Source organism: Pelophylax lessonae (assembly GCF_965119305.1).
Source record: "Pelophylax lessonae genome assembly, chromosome: 1".
Classification (NCBI taxonomy): Eukaryota; Metazoa; Chordata; class Amphibia; order Anura; family Ranidae; genus Pelophylax; species Pelophylax lessonae.
This window is the reverse complement of record NC_138768.1, coordinates 733,950,868-733,968,865: the sequence shown is the minus strand read 5'-3', so window position 1 is coordinate 733,968,865 and position 17,998 is coordinate 733,950,868. Positions and strand designations below refer to the sequence as shown.

General features: G+C 42.0%; 1 protein-coding gene across 1 annotated transcript in view; it reads right to left on the bottom strand.

Moving 5' to 3' along the window:
- DLC1 (DLC1 Rho GTPase activating protein) overlaps positions 1–17,998 on the bottom strand; it is a 665,949-nt gene that overhangs the window by 461,229 nt on the left and 186,722 nt on the right. Inside the window, exon 4 of the mRNA XM_082244040.1 lies at positions 7,425–7,550. Within this exon, the coding sequence (XP_082100166.1) occupies positions 7,425–7,550 (126 nt within the window). The remainder of the gene's footprint in view (positions 1–7,424; positions 7,551–17,998) is intronic.

Below are 17,998 nucleotides of genomic sequence, written 5' to 3'. Positions count from 1 at the left end.
TTGACACTCAGAAGGCTGCTACAGACACAATGTTTACCTTGTGTATTGACCAGCCATGCTTAAAGGACAGAATGCACCATCTGTACAATATTCACTTGGCTGCACATTTATCTCTGTTGTAATGATAAATATATATATATATTTTCCTTATTTGCGTGAAGAAGAAAAAGGCAACAGAAAAAAATGTAATCCCAGATATGCAATAAAAACATAACCTTTTAAAAATAAATAGCAAAACTACCACCAAAATATCTTCTAAAATGATGTCATGGGATCCTACTGCCCTGTACCTATTTTCAAAATACACGTGATCCCCGGGTTACAAACATCCGACTTACAAACGATTTCTACTTACAAACTGAGGGAGATAAAAGGAAGTGAGAGGAAATCTACCCCTAGTAAAGGAAATTCACTCCTATAAGAACTCTCATGGGAAAATGAGTCTCCACTAAAGCTTTATCACCAATCCTTGTTTCCACAACAATGCAAAATTTTCAAAATCCAACTGTCACAGGGACAGAAAGTGAGGTGAAATCTTCTGAACAGGGGCGCAGACAGCAAAACAAATGTTAGAGGGGTGTTAACACTTCCCCATGCTATTCAAAAAACTTAAAAATTATTTTTTTGGCTGGAGCGACACCTATAAAAATGTATCTGTTCCGACTTACAAACAAATTCAACTTAAGAACAAACCTACAGACCCTATCTTTGTCTGTATGCAGCCAATGAGGAAGGATTACTTTGAGGCTTAATTTGGTAGGGATTGGCTCCACAAGATGCTCAGTAGGCATATCATAATGGGAGGCAGGTGGGTAAGTGCAACTGGATTAGTCATAGAGAAACAAGCAGCCACCACCAAGGAGTACACACCAGGACTAGTTAATAGAGACAGATGACCTGAGACAGAATGTCCTCTGTCTTTTTGTAATCCTTGTGAGTGCCCTTTGGCACAATTGGGGGGGGGGGGGCTGTATGGCAATCCACAGCTTTTTGAGAGATCCGCGAGTAGACAGATTTCTAAAGTGCCCCCACAAATTCAAAATTCTTTATATATATATATATATATATATATATATATATATATATATATATATATATATATATATATATTCTCTCCCCCCCTACTGAGCGGTGGACTATCATAACTGGGATTGGTGTAACTACATTCTTGGCTGCAAACCTTAGTGGACATAATCGCATTGCTGTATACCCCTAATTGGTACATGCTCTGAAATTCCCCTGAAGAAGGAATCGCTATTAGATTCTGAAACGTGTCGGGATGTCTTGATCTGCATCCCTAATTAGCTGTTATATCACAACAATGATAATATGAACCAGACCTGTTCACAATCAGCTATACTGCGTCTTTATGTCACATGTTTTTATTCATGTTTTTTGTCATGTGTACCAATTTTTCCATGCATAATTAAAATTTTGCTCTAATAAATTATATATATTTTATCTATTACTCCTCCTACTTTTCAGACATAATTCAATTGATCAGTCCCGTCCACTCAAATCCCCTTGGGACATTTCCTTCTTGTTTCTCAGTAGGCATATCATAGGCAATATACTATGTACTGCATGGAAGGTTCACCTAGAGCGCACACTGATTTAATACATGCAAATATACAATTTACAAGAACAATTTTCCATTAGCTTAGTGAATAAGTTAAAGCTCTGCTGACTTCCATCATCCAATCATGTGGAAGCAAACACACTGTTTTTTTATTTAATTACCTCGCACATGATTTTGTGATCTTTGTAAAGTCAATTTTCACCACATTCTTATGGGTCATAGGGATTATTTTCCTAAACACAAATAGACTATGCACTTTGCAAAGTGCAGATGCACTCTCCAGGTGCAGTTGTTCCAGAGCTTAGTAAATGAGGCAAAGCTTTACTTTGCAAAGAATACCCAACCACGTGCAAGGAAAATGAAAAAAAAAAAAACAGCATTTTTGCTACCACAGGATTGGTTGATGGAAGTCAGCAGAGCTTTTGCTCGTTTACTAAGCTCTGGAGCAACTGCTCTTGCAGAGTACAACTGCACTCACAAATTACTTGCCTTTAGTAGACCAATGCCATAGTGTCACTGAAAGTGGCAGAACCACTGCCATTGTATTGTAATGCTACCCCTACAGCTAATAAAAACTCTTACCCAGATAAGGACCAAAATGTAGAGCTTCATATTTTAAGAATATTGGCTGCAGAAAAACAATGGAAAAAGGATTGCTACAGATGAAATATAACCTAACTTTCATCATAAACAACGTGTTTTAGCTTTACATATGCAGCGTACTACTTTCTTATTAATAATCAAATATTAGCAGTATATCAGTGCTCTAACCCGCATCTGCAATTTTTAGATTAATGTCCACCCATCCCCGAAAATCTGGGATTAGCAGACCCCCTGATTAAAAAACATATATGAAAAAAATTTAAAAATATTACTCTACACCCTATCTTCCAGTGGTCTCATCAAACAGGCGAGGGAGACATAGCTGGATCCTAGGAAAGCCAAGGATCTTAAATCCCATGAAATTCCAATGCAAATCCCAAATCCTGCACTGTGCTGGAGCATCTTTTCAGTAGAATTGGGATCCTCATTTTTTCCCTGGATCTGATAGTGAAGTCCTGTTTATAATCATTGTATTTAGGAACTGGTTGAAAGCCAAGATGTAATTCGGCATTTTTTTTTTTTTTTGCATTTTCCTTTTTTTAGTTAGTAGGGTGTGTTACAAGGCAAATAGACTATTTTATACAAGATCCACTTTACTTGTACCATCTGTACATCTGTACAGGGCCAAAATTAGGGGGGGGGGACAGACATCTGCCCCGGGCGCTGCATTGAGAGAGGTGCTGCTGACAGGAGCAGTGACAGTGGTATCACTGTCAGACCAGCTCTGGGAATGAGGAGGAGAGAGCCAGAAGCAGTGAGGACCGTGTTCTCTCTCCCTCTACTATTCCCCGCCAGATGTCGCTCATGAAGCTGTTTTGGGTCTGCTCTCAACTTGTATCCAGAGGCGGATTTCGGGGAGCACAGAATAGGAGTGGAGGAGAAGGTCATCAGGGGGGTAGGGGGCTTGAAAAGCAGGGGGATCGGTGGGGCGGGGAGCTGCAAATGCAGAAGGATGCCCTGTACTGGTCTCACTCTCTTCAGCCTCTGAAAGCCGGTTTTTCCCCATTTCCTTCCTGCTGGCCTTTAGCTGCTGGAGGGAGACACACAGACTTGGCTGGATCTGGAGGGGTGCTAAATTTCAATAGATTTCAGCCCTTCCTTTGACGCCATGCCTGAGTGGGCGCTAATCTCTCCTTGCCGCACTCAGAGCTGGGTCAAGGGAGTGGCAGAGTGGAGCGAGCCGGGAGGAGATGCACTGTGTTGTGCTCTCTGGGCTCCCCCTTCTGTCAGAACAGCGCTTCTCCAGGACATGAGACAGGATCCCTCTTAGACTGTACACACACACAGTTTGATTACCGCCCCCTATCTCCTCCAAGGACTGCTCATTGCAGCAGTAAATGTGGCAGGGGGGCTATAATTAAACTGTGTGTGTGTGTGAGTGTGTGTGTACAATCCAATGTGATGTAAGAGCAATCCTGTCTCATGTGCTGGGGGAGCACTGCTCCGACAATAGATAGTGAAGGGGGGGGTGATTCGAACTTACAGTGAAGTTGTGTTGTATGGATGTTTGTGGAAGAGGGAGGATGAGCAGTTATCTGTGCTGAGAATTGTATAAAGGATTGGGGGGGGGGTATATATTACCTAGAAGGGGGCTAGGAGGATTGAAGCCAGGAGGGGGGATTGGAGGGAATGTTTGTGCTAGGAGGGGGTGGGAAATTTGTGCTAAGAGGGGGGATGGGGGGGGGGGTTTGGGTAGGAAGGAAGAATTTGTGCTGGGAATGGTAATTTGGAGGGGGTTGTGGATTTGGGGAGGAATTGGGGGGATTTGTACTAGGCAGAGGGATGGGGGGGATTTGTGCTAGGAAAAGGTCTTGGGGAGGATTTGCGCTAGGAAGAGAGATTGGGGGGATTTGTGCTGGGAGAGGGTATTTGGGGGAGTAGATTTGTCCTAGAATGGAAAATTTGAGAAGAAAGAATGTGTGCTACGCAAGTGATTTATGCTAGCAGGGGAAAATTGGGGTGGGATTTGAGTTGGGAGGCGGGATTGGGGGGCAAAGATTTGTGCTGGGTTGGGGGATTTGAACTGGGAGGAGGGGGCCCTGTCAAGTAGGCTGTCAAGGCCCTGTGATTTCTAACAGAGGAGGCAGCGTCACCCTACCTGATGCCGAAATTAGCTCACCTGTGAGCGCTACATGCAGCTGATGCAGCGGGCGGGCAGTGGGAAGGTAAAAGGAGTCCATGATATTAGATGACATCACAAAGCACTGACTCCTTCACCACGGATAATGCAGTGATCAGGGAACCCTGCTAATAGCATCCAGGTACATTATAGGCATCAGGCATCTAAAAGCTTTAATTTTGGGGGGATGGGGTGGTTTCCTGGTGTAGTATGGGGGGATAGGGGAGTCCTCTCCTCTCTCTCACCCTTCCCTGTCTCTCTTTCTCTCACCTCCCCTCTCTCTCTCTGACTCCCCTCTCTCACCCCCTCTTTCTCTCTCACCCCTCTGTATTTCTATCTGTTCCTCCTCACTCTCACCCCCTCTCTCTCTTTCTCTCTTTCTCACTCCCTCTCACTCTTCTCTCTCTCTCACCCCCCCCTCTCACTCCTCCCCCCCTCTTTCCTCTCTCACCCCCTCTATCTCTCTCACCTCTCTCTCTCTCTCTCTCACTCCCACTCTCTAACCTCTCCTCTCCCTCTGACCCTCTCTCTCTCACCCCTTTCTCTCTCACACCCTCTATATCCAGCCCTCTCTCTCTCACCCCTCTCTTTCTCTCACCCCCCTTTCTATATCTCTCATCCCCCTCTCTCCCTTGCCCCCCTTTCTCTCTTCCCCTCTCTCTTTCCCCCCTCTCTCTCACCCCTCTCTTTCTTGCATCCTCTCTCTCACCCCCTCTCTCTCACACCTCCCTCTTTCTCTCACACACACCTTCCCCCACCATCCTCTCTCTCCCACCCCTCTCTTTTTCTTGCACCTCCCCTCTGCCCCCTCATCTCTCTCTTTCTTTCTCATCCCCCTTTCTAACCCTTAATCTCACCCCATCTCTCCCCCCCTCTCTCTCACCCCCTCTTTCTCTCACTCTCCCTTCCTCTCCCCCTACCTGTTCCCCACTCTCTCCTCTTTAATCATATCTATCCTATTTCCCATCTCTCTCTTTCCCTCCTATTTCTATCTCTCCTCCTTCTGCTCTCTCTCTACCCCCTCCCCCTCCTGTCTCTCTCCCTCCATTGCCTCTTCCTTTCTTAGTTTATATTATGAGTTTCTGTCATATTTCAGGTTCACAGTAAAACATGTGTTACGTTGGTAGGTTTTTCAATGTTTTGTAAAAAGTAAGAAAATAATAAAAAATGAAAAACTACTGACACTGTCCACTGCCCTATTGACACCGTCCTTTTTTGAGGGCGGGGGGGTCGCATGGAGTCTTTGCCCCAGGTGAAAGAATGTCTTGCTTCGCCACTGCATCTGAGCATGTTTTAATTGTATAAATACTACTAATAAAAGTTATTATCCATAGCCTTATATGTTTTAAAACATGGTCTCAATATTGTAGGCCAGTCAGATATCTGAGAAAAATTCAGTGTTGGCTTATGTTTGATAAAACACCAGCAGCCAATAATATTCAACATGACTAATATATACTTTTCTATTGGTCAACTGTTAGGGGTTTCCAGTGCAGACTGCTGTCACCTGTAGAAATAAGGATTGTCACCTCATATGGCTGAAACTAAATAGGTTGGGTGATGATTATATCATGCCTCTTGATAAATTTACTCTAAATCTTTCACTTTTCAAATAGTAGTTAAACATGCTCCTCCCGACAGGTTGACCATACAAGGAATAACAGCCCTAAAGGAGTAATGGTGGCTGACCTTCTGAAAAATAAAAAAAGGCATAGTAACTAATTAAAACCAGCTGCAAATATTTGGCTGAGTTTGACTTACATTGGGTACATATTGCTGGTCAGGCTATGTCAGGAAGGCACTAGCCATAGTATAGATGAAGCCTCGAGACATACATGGGTGCACAGGGGAAAATGTGCGGGTGCTCGTTTTTCTGTGCATAACCATGCATGGTGCCCATCGCTAATTTTGGCGACAATGGGACTATTTAAACTGCAGCAGTTCTATTAGCTAGTGCTGTCTGATCTACAGTTTTACTCATGCTCCTGTATCTGTTCCTGTGTTGACTTCTGTTATTGACCCGGCTTGCCTGACCTTCCTTAAAGAGGAAGTAAACCCTCCTCTGACACTTGTACCTATAGGTAAGCCTATGATAAGGCTTACCTATAGGTACTGTAAATATCTCCTAAACATGTACCGTTTAGGAGATATTTACCTTCGATGCACCCAGTGACGTCACTGGCGCATGCGCTCTGAAGGAACGGCCGATCGTGCCGTTCCTCCAGAGCCCCGTGCCGTGACTGTCGGCTCCCGCGCTCCGGCCAATCAGATGGCCGGATGCCGCGATCACGGAAGACGGTGACTGAATATGTCGCCCGTCATACAGGTGAGTGAGCGGCACAGCGGGGGCTCGTTCTAAGGTAAGAATTTCATAATGAGCTAGTATGCGATGCATAGTAGCTCATTATGTGTTTGTCTTGCAGGGTGTGAAAGAAAAAAAAAAAAAAAAAAAAGAAAAAGAGTTTACAACCTCTTTAAATGCTACCTGCCCTGACCTTGGACTGTCTCTGGATTTGCTCTGCCTCCTGCTCATCTGCCTGATTCTACGCTGCTGACTTCTGCTTGTATCCTGACCATTCTCAGTGTGAAGTTTATGCCTGTATCTGACCGTCTGTTGCTGACCTGGCTCATCTGACCTTGCATCCAGTCATCCACTTGTCCTGCTCTGCATGCTACCTGGTCCCTGTTGGCCCTTCACCTGCTAAGTGCTGCAAGTTCTCCCGCACCTGCTAAGTGCTGCAAGTTCTCCCACACCTGCTACCTGCTAGTTGCCTGTCAAGCACCTGCCGCCTGCAGTCTGCACAATCCAGGGGTCTGCTTTCTCTGCTGCCATCTGCTGTTCCAGCGATCTGACCCGTCTCTGGTGACGCACCTGCTACCCATTGCCACGGCTGACGAGACATCTGACAGGCACTCATACCTTGCCGAACTCTCGCTGCCACTGTCGCATTATCAGTGGTCTCAAAGCCAGAGCTGTATGAGAGGCCTCCCTCTACACATCAGGCTCTGCCACAAGGTATTTCACAGGCTAATACAAACATTTCAAAGAATAGTTTTTTTCTGCTTTTGATGGGACGAGTCATAATGATATATTTTTTTATTGGTAAGAATAATTTTACTTACCGAAATCTTTGGTTTAGCTCCATGGCCATATACCTGAGCTGATATGCAATCTGCAGTGTATACCTGAGATATATTTCTTGATGAGTGACATGAGGGAGAAACATCTCCTGCACCAAAAATGGTGGCCTAAGGAACAAACACAAAAGGTACATGCTTAGAATCTGACAATTAGTAATCATTGCAAACTACTATGTCTAGACAGCTTTGAGATGTCAGACTTTTTCTGAAGTTAAAATCAATACTTAAAATAGGTTGGCAGTAATCCATAAGTCAGTTCTTCTAATTTATCGCAATTTCAGCTGTCAAAAATGATACCTTGGAATCCTCCAGCTTTATAGATTGTATGAAAAATCTATAATTGATGTAAAAGTTGGATAGAAAGGCTGGGTCACGCCAGGCACATTGGCATGCATTTCGCTGAGTTTCCCAATGCAATCCCAATTTATATTGCAAATCCTTTCATGCCTCATTAGCCCGTATAACAAGATTTACTTACCTCATTGATTAAAAAATTATTACTCTTAATCAAAAAATTCATACTGTAAAATATTTTGGCTTAGAGCAAGTGTAGGATTTGTACCCTTCGTACCCACAGATCTTTTTATAGTACAGTTCTGCATATCTCAAGTTAAGTGTATTATACATGTTTTGAAAATCTAAAGGAGAATTTCAGCTACTATTAATTTAGTCTCAAGCAGTACAGTTATGTCAAAATGTTTACTTTGTAATATGTTGTTAAATTGACTACAGATTTGGCTGTCACATCTAGGTAGTATTGGAGCTTGGTTTTCCTTCCCCCCCCCACATTTCTATTAACTCATCACTATGATGGGGTGCATTCTAAGCCAACAGTAATTTGTGTAAGGTGTAAGCAGAATGCTTGGATGTATAGGGAGAGGTATAAGCAGTAGAAAGAGAGAAGTGCTTATGCCGCTGTACAGAACACTGGTGAGACCTCACTTGGAGTATTGTGCGCAGTACTGGAGGCCATATCTCCAGAAGGATATAGATACTCTAGAGAGAGTTCAGAGAAGAGCTACTAAACTAGTACATGGATTGCAGGAAAAAACTTACCAGGAAAGGTTAAAGGACCTTAACATGTATAGCTTGGAAGAAAGAAGAGACAGAGGGGATATGATAGAAACTTTTAAATACATAAAGGGAATCAACTCGGTAAAGGAGGAGAGCATATTTAAAAGAAGAAAAACTACCACAAGAGGACATAGTTTTAAATTAGAGGGGCAAAGGTTTAAAAGTAATATGAGGAAGTATTACTTTACTGAGAGAGTAGTGGATGCATGGAATAACCTTCCTGCAGAAGTGGTAGCTGCAAATACAGTGAAGGAGTTTAAGCATGCATGGGATAGGCATAAGGCTATCCTTCATATAAGATAGGGCCAGGGACTATTCATAGGATTCAGATATATTGGGCAGACTAGATGGGCCAAATGGTTCTTATCTGCCGACACATTCTATGTTTCTATGTAAGGAAGCCAACTACAAAGTAGTGCCAGAGCTTTACCCATGCAGAATGACTAGCATACGGCCACAGCAAGTGAATGGAAACTGAGGTGGTAGGTAGGTGCAGGCACTTTTAGATGCCCGCACTTTAGAGTTTCGAGCAGCCCTCTTCGTACTCTAACATGTCAGAATGATAGCATAATAAGCTGTAAAGGAATATTTTTTGCTTTACACTCTATTCACAAGTATTAGACTTTCTTATGCAAGTGTAAACAAGCCCCATAATTCACCAAAGCAGAAAAGCTGATTGAATACTGTTGATAGTATTTATATGCTAATACTGTACCTAAGGTAAATTTTAACCAAACAGTACACCAAGAAAACAATATGATAAAAAGGACAAATTGATAGTCACATTACAAATGTATTGCCAAATACTGTGTTCAGCTGGAGTAGATCTTAACCTTGTTCAGTACTCCTATTGTGTGTAGGCATATATGACATAGACGTAGTGGTGTTAGTATGGATGGTCGGTATTGGTATGCAGTTTAAGTAGGTAGCAAAAAATTGGCTGGTATAAATGGCACTAACAATATAGGTAAATCAAATGTCATACACAAGCCAGATGTATGTAGATAAATGGCACAGGACCTACCCACCATTGTCCAATTGGTTTTCGCTTGGAGGCACCAGTCACTTTATTTATTGTCTGTCTGGTCCAAATTTGTAATGTGACCCTCTAATATTGTAAAGCGCTGCGTAAACTGCTGGCGCTATAGAAATCCTTAATAATATTAATAATAATAATTTATTATTACAGTTATTACATTGTGATTATCTTCTACATTACACTTATTCTTTTTGCCATTTATCTACTTACATGTGGCTTGTGTGTGACATTTGATTTACCGATATTGATAGTGCCATTTATACCAGTAACTTTTTGTTACCTACTTATACTGCATACCAATACCAACCATCCATACCAACACCACTATTTCTGGGCAGCACCATCCCCTTCCCCCCCTTCTCCCCATTGTTATTCATATAACTTAGGTTATATTTGAGGGATGCCGCAGCCTTCAATAAGCCCCCCCCCCTTCTTTCTCCTTAGTGCGGAGCACCCTCTTCTCTATATATGACACAGACGTGTCAACTAATTCCAGGAAGTCACCCTGTTTTTATGCCTATTATATATATTCTCATTCTTGATGTATGGCTACTGCACAGTACCACTTATATACAGAGATGTATAGTAACTAAGTAGAACTACTTCACTACTGTACTTAAGTACCGAAAGGCGGTATCTGTACTTTCCTGGAGTAGAATTTTTTTCTCCAACTTCCACTTTTACTTCACTACATTTTTTCAATGATTTCAATACTTCTACTCCGATATTTTTTTTTGTGCTGCATAGTTACTCGTTACAATTATAAAAATTACCACTGCCAGAACAGTAGATGGCAGGTTTCATGAAGCTCACAACATGTGTATTATCAGCGCATACAAAAATAAATGCTACTGTATGTATAAATAAAAGCTGCATTTGAAATAATAAAAAACAATATGATGTTCAAACTTTTGACTTCTTTCTTTAATAACTACATAACACAGTACTTGTACTTTTACTTTCAGTTCTTAAGTAGCATTTTTTTTTCAAAACTACTGGTACTTTTACTTTCAGTACTTGAGTAGCAAAATTTTAAAAAAAAAACTACTTGCAATACTTAAGTACAAAAAATGTTGAATACTTTAGTACTTCTACTCAAGTCACTTTTTGATCGAGCACTTCCACTTCTACTCAAGTATGGGTTTCGAGTACTTTATACAACTCTGCTTATATAGTCTTGCATTCTGGGTGTCATTCTCAGTATCTGTTACTATTCTGTGTATATGGACATTGAACAGTACCACTCCTCTTTTGCTGTATGCTGGGTGTCACTCTATGTGTATGTTATTAAGTCTGCATTGATATAGCATGGAACAACTTTTCTTGCATCCTGTAAGTGATTCTTGGTATCTGTTTTATGTTGTAGCATCTGGACATCTTGTGTGCATTTGTATGTCCCTTTACCAGTTAAGCCCCTTAATAACTTTAGCCCCATCCAGTTTGTGCCACAGCACATGCCACTTCCTTAAACTTCACCCTCCAAAATGTCTTCCCAAGCTGACATATCCAACAATGTTACATAGACAGTAAACAGAGAGGTGTTGTTGTTTAGGATGTTCAAAGTCATAGCAGCTGGTTCACAGTCATAGTTCACTTTACTGTAGTTAAATTTACTAAGAGAGGTTATGATTCCTCTGGGTTACAAGGAAATTGTACTTCACCATTGGCCTTTGCACTCTTTAATTGAGTATATAATAAAAATATTAAAACATTGTGGTCTGGAGAGCCATCTGTGGTCATGTTTTGTCTCCGTCCCTACATTTTTAAATACAAATTTACATTACCCTGGGACTTTAAATGAAGCACATGACATTAAAGTAGCAAAATGATCAACACACATGAATACAAATTTATTAATCCAAATATATACAAATCTGATAACAGCAAAAAAAACAATTAAAAATATGTAATGCTATAGAGCTGATAATTAATATATACATTATATTGTCAAAAGTATTGGGACACCTACCTTTACATGCACATCAATTTAATGGCATCCCGGTCTTAGTCCGAAGGGTTCAATATTGAGTTGGCCCACCCTTTGCAGTCATAACAGATTTAACTCTTCTGGGAAGGCTATCCACAAGGTTTAGGAGTGTGTTTATGTCAATGTTTGACCATTCATCCAGAAGCACATTTGTGAGGCCAGGCACTGATGTTGGACAAGAAGGCCGGGCTCGGAGTATCTGCTCTAATTCATCCCAAAGGTGTTCTATCGGGCTGAGGACAGGACTCTGTCCTGTTCCTCCACCCCAAAATCACTCATCCATGTCTTTATGGCCCTTGCTTTGTGCACTGGTCCAAATCATTTGGTGTAGGGGGGATTATGGTGTGGGGTTGTTTTTCAGGGGTTTTGCTTGGCCCTTTAGTTCAAGTGAAGGGAGCTCTTAAGGCGTTAGCATACCAAGACATTTTGAACAATTTCATTCTCCCAACCTTGTGGGAACAGTTTGGGGATTACCCCTTTCTGTTCCAACATGACTGCACACCAGTGTACAAAGCAAGGTCCATGAAGACATGGATGAGCGAGTTTGGGATAGAGGAACTTGACTGGCCTGCACAGAGTCCTGACCTTAACCCGACAGAACACCTTTGGGATGAATTAGAGCAGAGTGTTCAACATCAGTGCCTGACCTCAGAAATGCACTTCTGGAAAAATGGTCAAACATTCCCATAGACACTCCTAAACCTTATGGACAGCCTTCCCAGAAGAGTTAAAGCTATTAAAATGGCAAAGGGTGGGCCAACTCAAGTTTGAACCCTACGGACTAAGACTGGGATGCCATTAAAGTTCATGTGTGTGTAAAGGCAGGTGTCCCAATACTTTTGACAATATGGTGTGTAAAATATTGATACAACAGATAGAGTGCAAAAAATTTATAAAAATATTAGTCAGTATCAGGACACCTCACATACAAAGGCATACCTCTTAACTTTCTTAAATAATGAAGAGAGATATCTTTTAGCATACAGTAAGTAGGCAAAGGACATACCCCAGCCATGGCCCGGGTTACATGGACCCCAAAGATCTAATATGCAGAAAATAATTGATCGAAGCACACAAGTGCTTTTTTTTATCCTCTATCATGATATATATATATATATATATATATATATATATATATATATATATATATATATATATAAATATATATAAAATCATGTATATACTGTAGTAAAACATGCTTGTAATCCAAAGCACTCGCATATCAAAGCAAATTTCCCCATAGGAAAAAATGGAAGCTCAGATGATTCTTTCCACAACCATTTACTCATAGGTCCTTCAGTTTATAGTCAATATACAAAGATTATAGCAATGTGTTAGGTTGTGTGTAACCATAAAATATCCATTCACAAATGGCAGCCTCCACAAGGGGATTAGAAGCAAAATCCAGCAGGAGCTGCAAAGTATAAAAGAGAAGAGAGGCGCCTCTAAGTGTAGTAATATGGTTACATTTAACCAGTTGCCGACCGCTCACATTGAGCGTACTGCGGCAAAGCGGCTCGTTCCCGTCCAGCGTTAGTCGGGCCAGGGGAGGAACGGCGGTGATCACCGCAGCTCTTCCCTGATCGTCGGGGAATCGAGTTTGGAGCGCCGCCCGCTTGTGTAAACAAAGCGGGCGGATCTCCTAAGTGACAGACAGGGTCAGATTGCAGGGTTCAGCATAGCTAAACCTGCGATCTGTCCCTGTGTCACTCAGTCACCTCCCCCCACACACCTTAGTAAGTACCAGGCATACATTAACCCCTTGATCACCAATAAAAATTAACCCCTTCCCTGCCAGTGTCATGTTTACAGTAACAGTGCATATTTATAGCACTGATTACTGTAGTAATGTCACTGGTACCCCAAAAAGTGTCAAAAATGTCAGTCAAGGGTCCGATCTGTCCGCCGCAATGTCGCAGTCCCGCAAAAAAAAAAACGCAGATCGCCGCCATTACTCGTTAAAAAAAAAAAAACACCAAAAATGACAGAAATCTTTCCCTTAGTTAGTAAACGCAATAACTTTTGCGCAAACCAATCAAAATACTCTTATTGCAATTTTTTTTTACCAAAAATATGTAGCAGAAAACAAATTGGCCTAAAATGATAAAACATTTAGATTTTTACATTTTTTGGGGGGGAATTTCATATAAAAAAATGTGAAAAATATTGCTATTTTTTTCAAAATGTATGCTTTTTTTTGTTTATAGCACAAAAAGTAAAAATCGCACAGGTGATCAAATACCACCAAAAGAAAGCTCTGTTTGTGGGAAAAAAAGGGTATGGCATTGCATGACCGCGCAATTGTCAGTTAAATTCGCACAGTGCCGAATCGCAAAAAGTGGCCTGGACGTAAGTCAGCAAAATCCTCAGGAGGTAAAGTGGTTAATGAAGGTTCAACATTTAGCAACTCACATGGCACAACTAAGTATGCAGGCAACTGGGGTAAAGCTGTCCACATAGACCATCTTCCTCACCTCCGGCTCTCACCGCCATCAATCTGCAGTCGTGCCCGGGAAAACTACCCTGCAGTAGAGCAATTGCGTTCGTAGAGCGCAACGTGGAAGGGATGACGCCGATGGCGGTGTGGAGGACGGTCTACGTGGACAACTTTACCCCGGATGCCTGCATACTTAGATGTGCCTGTTTTAATCATCAACCATATGAGTTGCTAAATGTTGAACCTTCATTAAATGTAACCATATTGCTACACTTAGAGGTTCCTCTCTTCTCTTTTCTACTCAGTTGTGACATGGCGCTACTTGTATATCAAGACATTGCTTGTTTATCAAGTCAAAATTTATAAAAAAGCTCTCAAACCAAGTTACTCTCAATCTAAGTTTTACTGTGTTGGCTTTACAAAAATAATACATGCAATAATGAAGTTTAATTTTGGAAATCAATATTGAAGGAATATTCTCCAAAATTTTCCTTTCTTCTTTTTATTTATATTTTGTAAAACCCAATAAAAATACATTGTGGTAAAATAACAAATACAGTAATATAGAGGATGGATCAAAAGTATAGTGCAGCAAAGCACATAGGTAGTAAAATAGTGAATTTTGCATAGAGCTGTACACACCAGACCAAAAGAGGGACAGCTGAGGCTGCATGAGGAACAGGGGGATTTGGTCTCAAAAGAGGGACAGTCCCTCCAAATGAGGAATAGTTGTGTCCTCTTTATAATGCCTTATATGCAGATTTGTGAAATCACCATTTTCTCTTCAGTAAACAGAGCGATTAATGTTCCTGTAATCTTTTATTAACCTGCAAAGTGTTTACAAGCTGTAGACATCTGTAAGAGATTAGGGATGTGCAGTGATGTCATTGCGCAGACATTTATGGCTGTGTGAAAGCTGTGCTTATAGAAAAATAACATGGAAAAGCTGCATGGTAAAGGCATTCATTTTTAACCGTTGCATCAGCAGTAAGGAATTAAAATAAAATGTATAATAGTTTAGTATAAAACAAGGCAGCAAATGTCGCATGAATGTATGTTAGACAAACAGAAATGCGTTTTAATAATGTTGTGAAAGGTGCTAGACACAATTTACATGTTAGGAATAGAAGCAGACTAGACAGATTTGCACTGAATGCAGTGCAAACTTCCAAACACTGTTTTCCTTTTGGATGGCTCCCTCTGCTGCTTGCATGCTGCAATGGAAATTTTATAGCTGATATTAGTAATTTCATTCGTAAAGCAATACGTTGAACACTGCAGTTATTTTATTATAGGTTCTGAAAAAATCCAGGGAAGGAGCTGAATGAATTCAATCAGCCAGAGATTGTGTGTAAGTGAAATAATTTAACCACTTAAGCCCCGGAAGATTGTACCCCCTTCCTGACCAGGGCCTATTTTGCGATTCGGGACTGCATGACTTTAACGGACAAGTGCGCGGTCGTGCAACGCTGTACCCAAACAAAATTGATGTCCTTTTTTTCCCACAAACAGAGCTTTCTTTTGGCGGTATTTGATCACCTGTGCGATTTTTTGATCATGCGCTATAAACAAAAAATAGCATCAATTTTGCAAAAATAACAATATTTTTAACAAAAAAAATGTAAAAATCAAAATTTTTTAACATTTTCGGCCAATTTGTTTTATGCTACATATGTTTGGTAAAAAAAAATCGCAAAAAGCGCATTTTGATTGGTTTGCACAAAAGTTATCGCGTTTACTAACTAAGGGAAAGATTTTTGTCATTTTGGTTGTTTTTTTCTTAACGCGTAATGGCGGCGATCTGCGATTTTTTTTGCGGTACTGCGACATTGCAGCGGAAAGATCGGACCCTTGACTGACATTTTTGACACTTTTGGGGTTACCAGTGACATTTCTACAGTAATCAGTGCTATAAATATGCACTGTTACTGTAAAATTACACTGGCAGTGAAGGGGTTAACTTTTTTTTGAGAGGGAGGGGTTATGTGTGTCCCTAGGGGCGTGATTCTAACTGTGATTGGCTGTGGCTTGAGGTGTAAGAACAGTGATCAATGGTCCTACATGGTAGAACCGTATGATCACTGTTTCTACACAGGGGAGAATGACAGGCGGCTTGTTTACATCAGCCGCCTGCCTTTCTCCCTCTGCACTGACGATCGCTGAGTGACCGGCGGACATCGGGTCCTCCGATCACACGCGCGGGGGGGGGGGGGGGGGTGGGTGCACGCTCGCTCCCTAGAAACTCACAGGCTAGCGACGTAGTACTATGTCGCTCTGCCTGTGAGGGGCTGACTGCCGACGTAAATAGTCGTGCGGCAGTCGGCAAGTGGTTAACATCAAATGTTAACACTGCCACGACCAGAAATTCGCATGACTTAAGGCACAACTTTGCCACGTGACTTCATTGTGGCCCTCCTGTGCGAACCGAAGTAGCCCTACGTCAATCACGCCCCTGCAGCTAGGGGGCGAACGCGCGCCACCGGCGGTGCGCTACAGCCCCCACTCGGCAGCAGGGACTCAAATGCAGGGGTCAGGCGGCTCCAATTGCTGCCAGCCAGCCATCCGCAATCGCTCCCCGCTGTAATCACAGCTGACCGTTCTTCTCTCTGGAAAGATCATAGAGCCCCTGTGATCCTTCTATATAGGATTACAGGGCTCTATGATCATTTCACAAGCCCATCCCCCATACAGTTAGAATCACTCCCCTAGGCTTACATTTAACCCTTACTCACCCACTGTGTTAACCCGTTCCCTGCCAATGGAATTATTGCAGTAACAGTGCATATTTTTAGCACTGATTACTGTAGTAATGTCACTGGTCCTCCCAAAAGTGTCAAAAATGTCAGTTAGGGTTCCGATCTGTCCGCCGCAATGTCCCAGTCCCGCTAAAAATCTCAGATCACCGCCATTACCAGTAAAGAAAAAAAACAACAATAAAAATGACATAAATCTTTCCCGTAGTTAGTAGACACAATAACTTTTGCGCAAACCAATCAAACTACACTTTTTGAGATTTTTTTTTATACCGAAAATACGTAGCAGAAAACAAATAGGCCTAAAAAGTTTTTTTTGGGGGGGGGGGGGGGGGGATGTTATATTGCAGAATGTGAAAAATATTGGTTTTTTTTTTTCAGAATTGTTGCTCTTTTTTTCTTACAGCACAGAAAAAAAGAATTGCACAGATGATCAAATACCACTAAAAGAAAGCTCTATTTATGGGGAAAAAAGGTACAGCGTCGCAGGACCGCACAAATGTCCATTAAAGTAACGCAGTGCCGAATCGCAAAAAATTGCCTTTTCATTAGGGGTGTGACTTGTCTTGCAACTTTAATCGCTCAAGTCACATGACAAGTTAAGGCAGTGTGAACCGAGCCTAAGCCCTTGTCCACACTGCCACACTGCCACACTGTCAAGGACTTCTTTCTCTGCGTTTCTTGCGCGTAGTACAGCCCAGTAAAATGGGCTGGCCTGCCACCTAATGCACATACACAGATTTGAACCCATTCTTACATCAGCGTCCTCAGTCCCCACTGCACATCACAGTCCCTTCCCCTTCACATCAAGATCACCTCTTGATGAGAGTCCTCTGCTCCCCTTTTACATCACCCCCTCCACCCCTTTCACAGTAATGTTCTCACACTTCCTTGACATCAACCCCCCCCCCCCCAATAGTGCTGTCCTATGCCCCTATTTACATTACCCCCCTGCAATACTGTCTTTAGCTGCCTTCACATTACTGTCCTCATTTTCCCCCACAATACATTTCTCAGTCCCCCCACATCACTATCCTTAGACCCCCAACATTAATGTTCTCAGCCCCACCACATTACAGTCTCCAGCCTCTCCCACTTTAATGTCCTTAGCCCCCCCTGCATTACAGTCTTCAGTCCCCTACTTTAATGCCCTCAGCTCCCCCCACTTTAATGTCCTCACCCCCCACCTTACAATCTTCAGCCCCCCCCCACATTACAGTCCTCAGGCCCCCCACATTACAGTCCTTATCTCCCCACACTTTAATG